General features: G+C 39.5%; 1 protein-coding gene across 1 annotated transcript in view; it reads right to left on the reverse strand.

Moving 5' to 3' along the window:
• Positions 1–13,063, reverse strand: part of LOC126335142 (integrin beta-PS-like) — a 257,184-nt gene that overhangs the window by 43,220 nt on the left and 200,901 nt on the right. Inside the window, exon 10 of the mRNA XM_049998103.1 lies at positions 6,484–6,708. Coding sequence (XP_049854060.1) covers positions 6,484–6,708 — 225 coding nt within the window. The remainder of the gene's footprint in view (positions 1–6,483; positions 6,709–13,063) is intronic.

Below are 13,063 nucleotides of genomic sequence, written 5' to 3' on the forward strand. Positions count from 1 at the left end.
CCATTGGTTTGCCGATTTTTTGCTCACAAGGAGAGACTTTTTGTACGATGTGGTGTTTTGCTGTTGCATTCTGATAATGATCAGTCCAGGGTTGTGGTACCATGTTTGTTACAGTCCACTGTCTTACAGATTCTCCACTGAGGACATTGTGGTGTAGTGAGAACGATACGACTTGCTTCTCAGCACTGTACTTGGTTCGGAATCGATGCCGCGATTACAAATATGTGCTCTTCTTGCATGGTGTGTGCCGAACAACAATCAGCACCACCGCGGAAATTCTTTGCCTGGCCAAAAGCCACTTCCCCTTGGCAACGCTTACACATTGATTCTGCTGGTCCAGTCTAGAATGCTCGATGGTTGGTTGTGGTAGATTCATTCAGTAATTTTCGTTTTGTTGTCCGGATGTCTTCCACGACGTCATCTGCCACCATCCAAGCATTATCTGCTATCTTTTGCACTGAAGGTCTTCCACAGACTATTGTTTCCGACAATGGCCCACAATTCATGTCCGCAGAATTTCAGTCATTCTGCAAGGCCAATGGTATTCAACATCTGACGTCTGCGCCGTTTTCGCCACAGTCAAACGCTGCCGCTGAACGATTGGTCAGGACTTTCAATTCACAGATGTTGAAATTGAAAGAGTCTCATTCTTGGGAGGATGCGTTATTGCTCTTTTTGTCCTCGTATTGCTCTCAGCCCTGAGATTGTCGCTCGCCGGCTGAGTTGCTCCACGGTCGTCCTCATCGAACTCGATGTCTTTGCTACATCCGCTGCATCAGGTTCCTGTGCAGCGGCAGATACCTGCTTTTGCTCCAGGCGACATTGTCTACTATCGCCACTATCAAGGTTCAGGACGTTGGCTCGAAGGGTGCATTCTTCGCTGCCTCGGCAGCGCTATGTATCTGGTTTTGGGGGCCTCTGGTGAGGTACGTCGGCATCTCAATCAGCTGTGCCTCTGTCATCGGACGGGATGTGCCACTTGCCATCTGCTTTCAGCAATGGTGCTGTCCGGTCAGCACCCCGGGGACCCACGTACTGGCTCACCTCAGCCCCAGGTGTTACCGACACTGCCTTCTATTTTGCCCCATGGCGACAACACGCCGCCACCGCCGCCGCCTGTTCTCCCGCCAACGACACAGGCAGTGGATGCATCACTGCACCCACCGGGTGCCTCCCTGGGTCCTGTGACTAGTTGGCCTCTGACATGGAACTCTTGCCCGCTCCGGACCATATGTCGTCTTCACCCGTCGGGTGCCCCGACCCAATGGAGGTCGACCCTTCAGCCCCTCCTGTCCCTCTACGGGCGCATACACCGCATGTTGGCATGCACCCTGGAGCAGGTTTTCAGGCGTTTCCTAGCACCTTGCGGATCGAATGGCAGGGTGCGGGTGGCACAGCCTCACCTGTTGTTAGGCTCCCCACCTTGTCGCATACACCAACATGGGGTCCTCCCCACGGCGGGCGGAAGCCTTATGCCACAACCGTATGCCGATTTGCGGGGGAGGAATGTGGTGTCACCACCAGACACCACACTTGCTAGGTGGTAGCCGTTAAATCGGCCGCAGTCCGGTAGTATATGTCGGACCCGCGTGTCGCCACTATCAGTGATTGCAGACTGAGCGCTGCCACACGGCAGGTCTTGAGAGACTACCTAGCACTCGCCCCAGCTGTACAGCCGACTTTGCTAGTGATGGTTCACTGACTAAATACGCTCTCATTTGCCGAGATGATAGTTAGCATAGCCCTCAGCTATGTTATTTGCTACGACCTAGCAAGGCGCCATTATCAGTTATTATTGATACTGTGAATCACGTACCATCAAGACCGACGTTAATCATTAATGGATTAAAGTTAAGTATTCCACCAGCTACATCCGTTTTTCTGAAGTCTAATTTCCTTGTCCTGTTCCAGACCTCACGCCAGCCTGCATGAGCTAACACGCGTGCCCTTCGGCCTCCTCTAGTAACACGGTGTTGGCTCTCCTGCCAACCACAAAATATACAGATGGTGTTAACCCCCTCAGCATCAGTTAAGCCCTGAAGATGGTGCACTAAAGGACCAAAACTGGTAGCCATATAATAAACAACATTGTAAGGATGGCTGTAGGTGTTTCATTTTATTACATAAGTGAACTCCTGAAGTCCCTCAGACCTCTAATCACAAGAAAGGTCATACAAAAATTTGCCAAACAGTTCCCCACTCAGCACCCAGCATCAACCCAGCCCTGAAAAACTTAACTATATCCTACATCAGGATTTCGAATATGTACTCTCAAGCCTGGAAATGAGCACCATCCCACTTACAACCTATCTCATCCCTCTGAAAGTGGTGTTCTGCAGCCCACCAATTCTGCATTATATCCTAATCCATCCTTATGACACACCTACTCCCAGTGCATTGCACATGGGACATAACCACAGCGTAAACCCATGTGGAAAACCTGTGTATACTGTCCAATATGGTCACCCAGCACACCTTACTCCAGACCTGTAGCAGGCATAACCCATCCTTTCACAATTAGGGGCATCAGTGAACACAGTCCTATAATATACCAGCTCTGCTGTAACTTCTCCACAGTATTATATGTGAGTATGGCCACCAACCAGCTGTCCACCAAAATGAATAACCACTGTGAAACTGTGACCAGTAGTAGAATTGACCACTCAGTGGTGAAACATGCTGCTGAAACCAACATGCCTGACGGAATGACTGGTACACAATTCATGCCCTTTGGATCCTTCCCTCCAACAACTTCTCTGAATTATGTAGATATGAGGGTAGGCAGAAGAGTAATGCACAAATGCTTGTATAACATGACCTAAATAGCTTTGAGGAATGTGCCAGGTTGCACGTGTGCAGTTTGAATGTGTTGCAATCACCCTGCATATTTTGAGTACAGGAACTATGGAGACATTTTCTAGTGCTGTATTAATGCATGTTAAACAGTGTGGTGTTATCAAATCTTTAATTGATGAAAATGTGATTCTGACTGAGACTCATCATCATTTATAGGCTGTTAGTTGATAATGCTATTGCCAGGTCTACTGTAACTCAATCAGTAATGAAATTTCATGGTTGTGAGCCTGGAAAAGCCATAACTGTTGGTGAAATATGCAGTGGACATTTTATCACTGCCATAGAGAGTAAACATCAAAAACTCATGGACATCTTGATTCAATATGACCGTCAAATCACTCAAAAGCATATCACATGCCATATTGGAACATCCAAACATCCAAGGAATGTGTAAGCTACATTACTGAACAATTAGGATACCATAAAATCTGTGCAAGATGGGTGCCATGCCATCTAAAAGATGAGAACAAATGGCAATGATTGGAATACTGCAAGTAACATTTGTAGTGATATAGTGACAAAGGAGATGACTTCCTTTTAAATACTGTGATGGCGAACAAGTCAAGGATCCATCATTATGATCCAGAAGATAAAAGACAGAGCACTGAATATCATCTATCTTCTGCTTATACAAAGAAGTTCAAAGCACAGTCAACTCCAAAAAATGCTTTTGAATTTTTTTTTTGGAATGCTTACCAAATTTATGTAACTCATTATCTGGCATGGGAGGGGGAATGTCAAATTCTTCTCAGTACCTAGAGACTCTAAAACATCTCCAACATTGTGTTTGCTGTGTTAGGGGCTTGCACCAATAATCTTGCAGAATGACAGCACTTGTCAACACATCTTATGTGTAACTGAAGAGGTTCTGTGTAACCTGAAGATTGAACTAATTCCACACTCTCCTTCCTCCCCTGATCTTGCACCTTGTGAATTTTTATTGTTTACTCAAGAAACACATTACACCTCAGACAATGAAGTGAGGGCTGCTGTCAAGTCCTGGTTTTGAGAAAATTTGAAAGAATTTTTCAGTGATTCAATGAAAAAACACACATTGGGAGAAATGTGTTAGTTTTAATGGTGACTATGTTGAAAAATAACTTTATGATTTTGAATCTTAAGAATTATACTTTAATGTCATTTTCACCCAATCTTCCTAATTGTTTTTGTTTGTGTTCTACAATCATGTGTACATTATCTTTCAGCCCACCCTCTTAGGATTTGCCTTTGCAACAAATCCTTGGATCCTGCAGTCCTTCTGGGCCCAGTCTTTCCCCTGCCTCAGACACATCTCAACCCTTGCCCTATGAACCTAACTTCACTCATCCTGCCCTCACACATTCCTCTCCACAGTGTCCCTCTTCCTCTGTTCTCTCTTACCCTCCCTGACCAATCCTCAATGTCATTGTGCACTGTGCACAAATCTGTGGAAGGAATGAACTCACCAGTGACACAACTGTGACCCATGTAGCTGCTATCCCTCCCTGGCAGCCATCAGCCACTGTTGTCTAGCCCTCCCTCCAGCTGGCTGTCTCCTCTTTCCACCTTGCCCGCTCCAACTGACACGACACAACCCCTCACCCCAGCCTAGTGCAATGCCAGGACAATGTAGTTGAGCAGGTGTACATTTCCATATGTGATCTCTTTAGCTCTGAAGAACAATTTGTCCAAAAGCTAGCAATGTTCCTATTGACTTCTCAACACCTCACGATGGTAACAGAAAGTATACAACATGTAAATGAGCAAATGTAAAGTGGCATTAATTTAATGTAAATATAAACCTTAAGCATGTGTTTCATATGCCATTGGTATAAGTCAGTGTCACTAACCAGTGTTAAATTACAGAATCTTAAGCAACAGATTAGTCAAGTAAGTTAGTCAAACCCTTAAACACATTATAAAAAAAAAATTCAAACTGCATAATTACAGCCAGTTGCTTACATCTGTTTCTTGCCTATGTAAAGTAAGCAGCTAATGACAGAATTATTATCAAACATAAGGACAGAAGCTTCTACAGTATCTATCATTGACTGCATCACTATAATCACAAAGTTGGCAATCTTCCTCAGACAATCAATTTTCACTCACACTTAGGTGCCAAGAGTCATGGGATACCTCCAAATATTGTGTCAAACTTCTTTTGCCTGGCATCTTGCAGCAACTCAACATGACTTGGACACAACAACTCTTGGTGCCAAGAGTCATGGGATACCTCCAAATATTGTGTCAAACTTCTTTTGCCTGGCATCTTGCAGCAACTCACCATGACTTGGACACAACAACTCTTGGAAGACCCCTGTATAAATATTGAGCCTTACAACCTCTATAGCCATCCATAACTGCAGAAGTGTTACTAGTGCAGGGTTTTGTGCATGAACTGACCTCTCAGTTATCTCCCATAAATATTTGAAGGGGTCCGTGTCGGATGACCTAGGTGGCCAAATGATTTGCTCAAATTGTCCAGTATGTTCTTCAAATCAATCATGAACAATTGTGGTGGGCTGATGTGGTACATTGTCACCCATGAAAATTCCATCATTGTTTGGGAATATGAAGCCCACAAATGGCTGCAAATGATCTCCAAGTAGCTGAACATAACCATTTCCAGTCAGTGATCAGTTCAGTTGGACCAGAGGATCCAGTCCATTCCATGTAAACACAGCCCACATCGTTGTGGACCCATCACCAGCTTGCATGATGCCTTGTTGACAACTTGGGTCCATGATTTTGTGGGGTTGCACCACACTTGAACCCTACCATTAGCTACTACCAATTGAAATAAGGACTCATCTGGCCAGGCCACAGTTTTACAGTCATCCAGGGTCCAACTGATATCGTCATGAGCCCAGGAGAAGCACTGCAATGTAGTGCTGTTAGCATAGGTGCTCGTGTTAGTCACCTGTTTCCATAGCCTTTTAACATCTAATTCTGCTGCACTGTCTTAACAGATTCATTCACTGTACATCCCACACTGGTTTCTGCAGTTATTTCACAAAGTGTTACTTGTTTGTTAGCACTCACAACTCTATGCAAATGCTGCTGCTCTCAGACATTAAGTGAAGGTCATCGGCAACTGCATTGCCCACCATTGTGAGAAGTAATGCTAGAAATTTGGTATTGTTGGTACACTCTCAGAATACTGAATACCCAAAACAATTTCAAAATGGAATGCCCCATACATCTAGCTCCAACTACCATTTCACATTTAAAGACAGTTAATTCCCATTGTGCAGCCACAATCACATCAGAAACCTTTTCACGTGGATCACCTGAGTACAAATTACAGTTCTGTCAATGCATTGTCCTTTAAAATCTTGAGTACGTGACACTACCACAATATGTATATTTGCATATCACTATCCCATGACTTTTGTCACCTAAGTACATGCATTAAAAAAAGATGTAACTGTCATTCAATATTAGTCTCTTTTAATTGTAAAAAATAATTAAGGTAATAAAGAAAAAAATCTGTTCTCATCATGGTCTGAAAACTATTAAGTAACTGAGATGCAGTCATATGAGCCATGAAGGTGACATGGTATTCAAAATCTTCATTACATACTTTTTTGTGTCTCATAAGCACTTTACTTGTGATAGATTTCAGGCACTGTGAAATTTAAGGCTTACCTCAGATGGATCTTTCCTTGTCTTGCATTCACAAATTCCACATTTACATATGCCAGCACCTGAGCACAAAAGACCTGTTACATTTGAGTAGCAGTCACTTTGATCTACTGCTGCGGTACTGTTCCTTTGACATTCACAGCGTTTCCCAGATCGTGAAGACTCACATACACATATTCCACATTCTAGTCTTCCACCATTATTACAGGCATCAGGGGATCCCTTTGGCTGGAAAAAAATATGAGAGGAAATGCATATTGAAACATTTGCATCAACCTCTGTAATACAGCTCCCAGAAGCAAATGTAAAGTAGATGGCATGTGTTTTGAACTGTAAGCATTGAAGATCTACTTAATTCAGTCTGATGATGAAAATGCAGAAAAAAATATACATATATTTCCAAATGCATTATAGTTATATGAAAATTGATGATTTTAGATTATTATAACAATAATGGAAATTCCTAGATGTAAAGATACATAAAATAAGAGAAAAGCAACTGCTTACCTACAAATTACTAGTGCATGAAGTACAGAAAAATGTACTACAACACACACCAGTTCTCTACAGGTAAGTGCTTGCAGTTTCCTTATCTTATGTAAAATTATCTTTATGTATGAATGGTATCTTTTATTTATGCATTCATTTACTCACTATCAAATATGATGAAGAGTTTGGCTGCTTTGAGCACATGTAAATTTTTAAGAAATTTTTAATGAATGAACCATCGCCTTACTAACAGAGGTCCTCCTCACAGCAATGGAATAACTCTGCATATCATTATCTATCCTCTATTGAATACACAATGATGTTGCAAAAAGTGACTGAAATTTTTGAAAGACATACAGGGAAGATAAAAGAGTTGCTTTGTGATGTGAAATAGCAAAGGCACCAAATAAAAACCTAGGGAAAGGAGATGAAACCCTATAGGAAACCATGACTAACATATCAGGTATTAAATTTATTTTATGAACAGAAAATATATGAAAACACTGCAGGAATACAGACATCTAAAACATCAGATTGACAAAAACTGTAAAATTGCAAAGTAGAAGTGGCTAGAAGAGAAATGCTAAGCTGTGTGTAGAAGCATGTGTGACTACATTAAATATAGATGCCACATATGGGAAAAATAAAGAACATTGGAGAAAATGGGAGCAGACATTTGCAAGAGTTCAGATGACAAGCAAATAAAACGCACGGAAGGGAAAGCTTTTTTATTGATGTTTTATTTGTCCAGTTTCATCATGCAACACAAATTGTACAAATGATATTAGACACATCAGAATAAGGACACAGTTACACAAAGTGTTTCAAGGACTTCACATCAACTGTCTAGGAATAATAGATCATGTCATAAGGAACATATTTGTTGGAGACCAAATGTTCGCCGATGCTTCCTGGCAATTCTAGGCATTCTTTATCATTCATCCACCCTGGGAAAATGAGACTGCACTGAATTACAAAGATCTGTTAACCATGTGTGCTGTGTACCACCTAATCCAGTAAATTGATTGGGTGATTTTCAACAAGAAAACCATAGAAATAGCTGCCTCTTAAGTGAAGAAAGATATTTTAGAAGTGAATCAGGAACTTCACTTATGCTGGCCCTACTGTCTTCACACCAACCTGGTGACTGGATTATAGGCAACACACAAGGCATATGGGAGTCATATAATGCCTACACTCTGCTGGTTCTCATGGATGTAATGGCTAAAAAGGACACTCTGTGTTACTGGGAAGCATCAGCAAACATTTTGTCTCTAAGAAAAGTTGTTCATCATGATTCGATATATCAGTCTTAGACTTTTGATGTAAAAACTTTGAAATGCACTGTGTTTAGTATTAGAAAAAAAGATGTGATAGTAAGTAGGTATATATTCTTATAGCTTATCAGCAATGGAGGAAAAGACAGATTGCTACTTACTGTAAAGAAAACACATTAAGTTGCAAATGGGTGCAATTAAAAGACACAAAAAGCTTTCAGCCATATGCTTCATCAGTTAAAGAGAAACAGACATAACTTAATACACACAAACAAGCATGCCTCATGCATACTTGACCACCAACTCTGGCAGCCAGATTAGTTTATCAGTGTGTCAGTAACTGCTTAAGGACAACCAAAATAAAGATATAGTAATATACATACCAGCAAAATAAGTAAGCATATTAAATATAGATAACCATTCTTACTGTCTAATTCTATCAGTGACTGTTCAGGTAACACTTATTTTTACATATTCAGAAATTCTTTTGCAGAATAGAAACAGTGCTTTATGAGACATGCCTTTAATTTCATTTTAAATATTGAATATCTAGTGGTTTTTACTTCCTCTAGCATCTTTGGTGTAATATGACACCAATGTTAAGAATGCTCCCCTGACAGAATGTTTTTCTGTAATGTGTTTAGCGTATATTCAATATTCTCATATAACAGTTGTGAACATTATTGATCAAGATAGAATCCCCAGATAACAAAATATTTTCATAAATGAATTACCTTGCAATGTTCAGAAAACCACTTTCAGCAAGGAAAAATTAACAGGGCTCAATTTTTTTAAGGTCACAGCTTATTATTAGAGCTCATTTTTGAATTCTAAAAACATTTATACTGTCAGTCGCTGTGTGCTCAAAAAATGATCCCATATCAGAACAGGGAGCAGAACTGTGTGCAAGTGTTCTGCTTGCTGTACAATACAATATTCTTAGACTGTATCACATGGATGAGAGCTTCTATGATAAGTTATTTACATGTGTTTCCTATTTAAAGCCCTGTCAAACCCAGTAACATAACACATATGCTGCAGAAGGCCCAGCCAGCTAAGTTAAGATGCTACACTCTTGAGAGCACAAATGTACTGTTCAGTCGTTACAGTGATGGTCTGGCCACCAGCTTGAGTGGCACTGGAAACTTTCTAATCCAGTGGTGGTTAGCAATTTGATACAAACAACTGGCCTGTGTAGGTGGCAGACAGGCAATTCTCTGCCCATTAAGGAGGCACTGAAGGACAAGATGCTTGGCCAGAGCTAACTTCTGTTATTTTTAAAAGTGAAGGAATATCCAAATATTAAACACACAATAGTAATTCAACCACACTCTGTAGGACTAATCTGAGTACACCAAGGTCACCAAGCAGTTACAATGCTTTCGTCAAAATACTGATATCTGTGATATCTCTAATAACACAGAAATTAGCATTTGAATGCGAGCAAACCAATTGAGAACTATCTAAAGTTAATCACGAGTAACCACTACACATGATCTTGACAGACATTGTATTGAACTGTAACACTGCATTCTAGTTATCAGTCATGAATGCTACACAGCCAGAATCAACCTAGTCTTCAGTGAAAACATAGATGTAGTGCATACCAGTGTCAAGTCATCATGTCCTCCACATGAACACTGAGTCCAGCTTTATACTTTCATCATCAATTATCCATAAGCACTACACATGATCTTGACAGACATTGTACTGAACTGTAACACTGCATTCTAGTTATCAGTCATGAATGCTACACAGCCAGCATCAACCTAGTCTTCAGTGAAAACATAGATGTAGTGCATACCAGTGTCAGATCATCATGTCCTCCACATGAACACTGAGTCCAGCTTTATACTTTCATCATCAATCATCCATGCACTCTAGCTGTTGATTATTTCTTTAATACTGTTCTGTATGGAAGTACACAATTAATTATTTATATGGAATTATTGAATGTAACATACGTTGTCTGGTACTGTTTAAACCAGAAAGAACTGAACTTTTACACACTGTAAATACTTTTACTGTAATAGTATAAGGGAAAGTGTAGTGGTCCATTATTAAGCAATCCCTTTTACTAAGCATTCCATTTTATTAAGCATTAGATTTAAGAAAGACTGTAAGTTGGAAGGGAGACTGACTGTAGCCCAGTGGCATGGACCTGTATGTGGTTGCATGTCTTATTGGCAGGAAAAAACAGCTATGTTTTGGAACTCATAAGAGCAGTTTTCAAGTGATGGTTTCACTTGTGTAACATGTGGCCACACCAGATACCATAACAATTGATGGGACTCTGAAAATATTCATATGATGTGAGACTTAGTCAACATTCAGGCGTTGAGACATGTTGTCGAGTTGAGGTCTATGATGGGGTATTGGGAGACTTCATACATTTTCACATTAATACACAATGGTAAGCTTTATTATGGAATTTATCTTATTATGAATTATTTAAATGATTGTGTAGGACCACCACCTGTGGCAGTTTCATCTGCTGTAATTTTATTTGGTTGCTGATTGTTGTTCTCAGTATTGACGTACTGCATTGCTACACTGACTACTTTAAATGATGTAGCTGGTAGATACACAGTTACATTTTACAGTACTTTTTCACTTTGCACAGCCCACTACTAATACACAGTTAAATGTGTATGGCCAGTGCACTATTGTTTAAACTTCCTATTAGCCTCATTAATAGTTTGCAGGTGAAACTCCACACACTGTTACAATAGTTTCTTGTTGAACTTCTATGAGCAGTAACAACTAACCACCAATTTCACAGTTCCTGAAGAATAATCAGGTACATATGGAGCAGACATTGTCACTGTTTTTGCCTACAGCCTAATTGTTTAACACTTATTCCACAGTTAATCTGAAGCATTGTTGTTGTAATAACCAGCACAGATTTCTCGTCTAAAACTTGTCTGTGGACTGACTGTCTCATGACAAAAAATTGGGTCGTTATATATCATCACAATAATAGGTGCTGAAGCTACACATTGTTGAAAGTTTAATTTACAGAAATTACAACTAAAACTTACTTTATTAAATTAACTGACTACATCAAAAAATTGGTTCTTTTTAGCAGTTTCTTCTACTATGAGGTTTAGGCTGAATTATTTGTTTAAATCATGAAATTAACAATTATAATTATGCAAACACTACTTTGGACAATACTGTTAATTACTTTGGAATTAACTAAGGGGTGCTTTTGCTAACATGTTTCTGAATAGAGCCAAACAGATACTTTAAGATTACTAGCATTTCGTCTTCCAAATGTTTACAATTATTACAGAACTTATATTTGTTTATATGTCAACAATTGAATTTAAGTTACGAAACAATTACTGATTTCACCCTGTAACAAACAATACTAACTAGGAATAGTCAAAATAAATCAGAAAATCAATTAGATACATAAAACTAAGCACAAAATGAGATCTGGTGTTAAATCCTTTAGAACTGAGGGCCAACCTTTCTCTTTTCTGAAAATACAGATTATATTCATGTTCATTAATGGTACATTGTAGAAACTGAAGAAATGAATTTAAGGAGGCAAATGGCAAAACAAGAGGGGAATTAAAAATATCCCAGCTTGCTTCATCACACACCTTTAATTGTTTCAAAGTGCTGCTCAATGACAAAACGATCATTTCAGTTAAAATCTTCTTGATTAACAATGTTATTTAACAGTGACATCACCTGATATCATTTATTTTATTTAACACAAGTTTCACTGTATATTATTTACTATTCACAATGACTTGCCAATGCCTGGTAAATTAGGCTCTAAGACCAACGGCAATTGAAGTATATTATGCAGACAAACTGCTGCAGGCTGTTAAAGCTGATGTATTTTGCTCAACCTCTATGATAATACTAAGTCAAATATATAATCTTAGCCATACATTTCCCAATACTACTCTTCATCATATTCTTTCCCAGTAGGTCACATGTGGTTTGTCTCATCTGGGATAGTAAAATGCAATCTTTGCTTAACTCATTCATTCCTCTTTTCTCCAGTACATTGCAATCCAAAATCCCAAAAATTTATGAAATAGTTATATTTCCTAGAGGACCATTTTTTAGTGTTTCTTGAAGGAACATTTGCCTTGATGGTTGAAATAAATGAAAGTTGACACATATGGTTTTTCTAGTATTTACAATGAGTTTGTTTCTGGTGAACTACATTGAATGTCTTTTTATAGAACTTCCTAATATTGACTGCAGTGTTTCTGGGCTGGATCCAGTGAGCAATATGCTGGTGTCATTGGGAAATAGGACGGTTTTTTGGGACTCAAATATTCAACAGAATTGTCTACATAAACTAACAAGAGTAGAGGTCCTCGAATTGTGTCCTGAGGTACACCCTATTATACTGGTAATTCAATGCAAAAGAAAGAATTGTTTCTTCTTTAACTTAGAGTGTTGAACATATATTGAAGTGATAGCTACTGTCTGTGGTTTTCTTTGATGTGAATGCAAGGTAGAATAAATCTACAGAAGAGACATACAAACGATAGAAATATGAAGGCAATATTGTGAAAAGGGAGAAGAATTGGATGTTATGAGATTGGGGTGTGATACTGTGAGAAGAATTTGATGAAGAACTAAAAGACTTAAGCTGAAACAAGATACTTGGAGTAGATGACATTCCCTATTATTCTTGTGTGGACCAACCACCACAAAACTAATGCATCTGTTGTGCAAGTTCTCCTCACATTTCAAGAATTCCAAATAAACGAGATGCTGACAGGTGTGAATATTCCCAGAAAGAGATTTTCACTCTGCAGCAGAGTGTGTGCTGACATGAAACT

This window comes from Schistocerca gregaria, chromosome 2 (genome assembly GCF_023897955.1).
Source record: "Schistocerca gregaria isolate iqSchGreg1 chromosome 2, iqSchGreg1.2, whole genome shotgun sequence".
In the NCBI taxonomy this organism is placed as follows: Eukaryota; Metazoa; Arthropoda; class Insecta; order Orthoptera; family Acrididae; genus Schistocerca; species Schistocerca gregaria.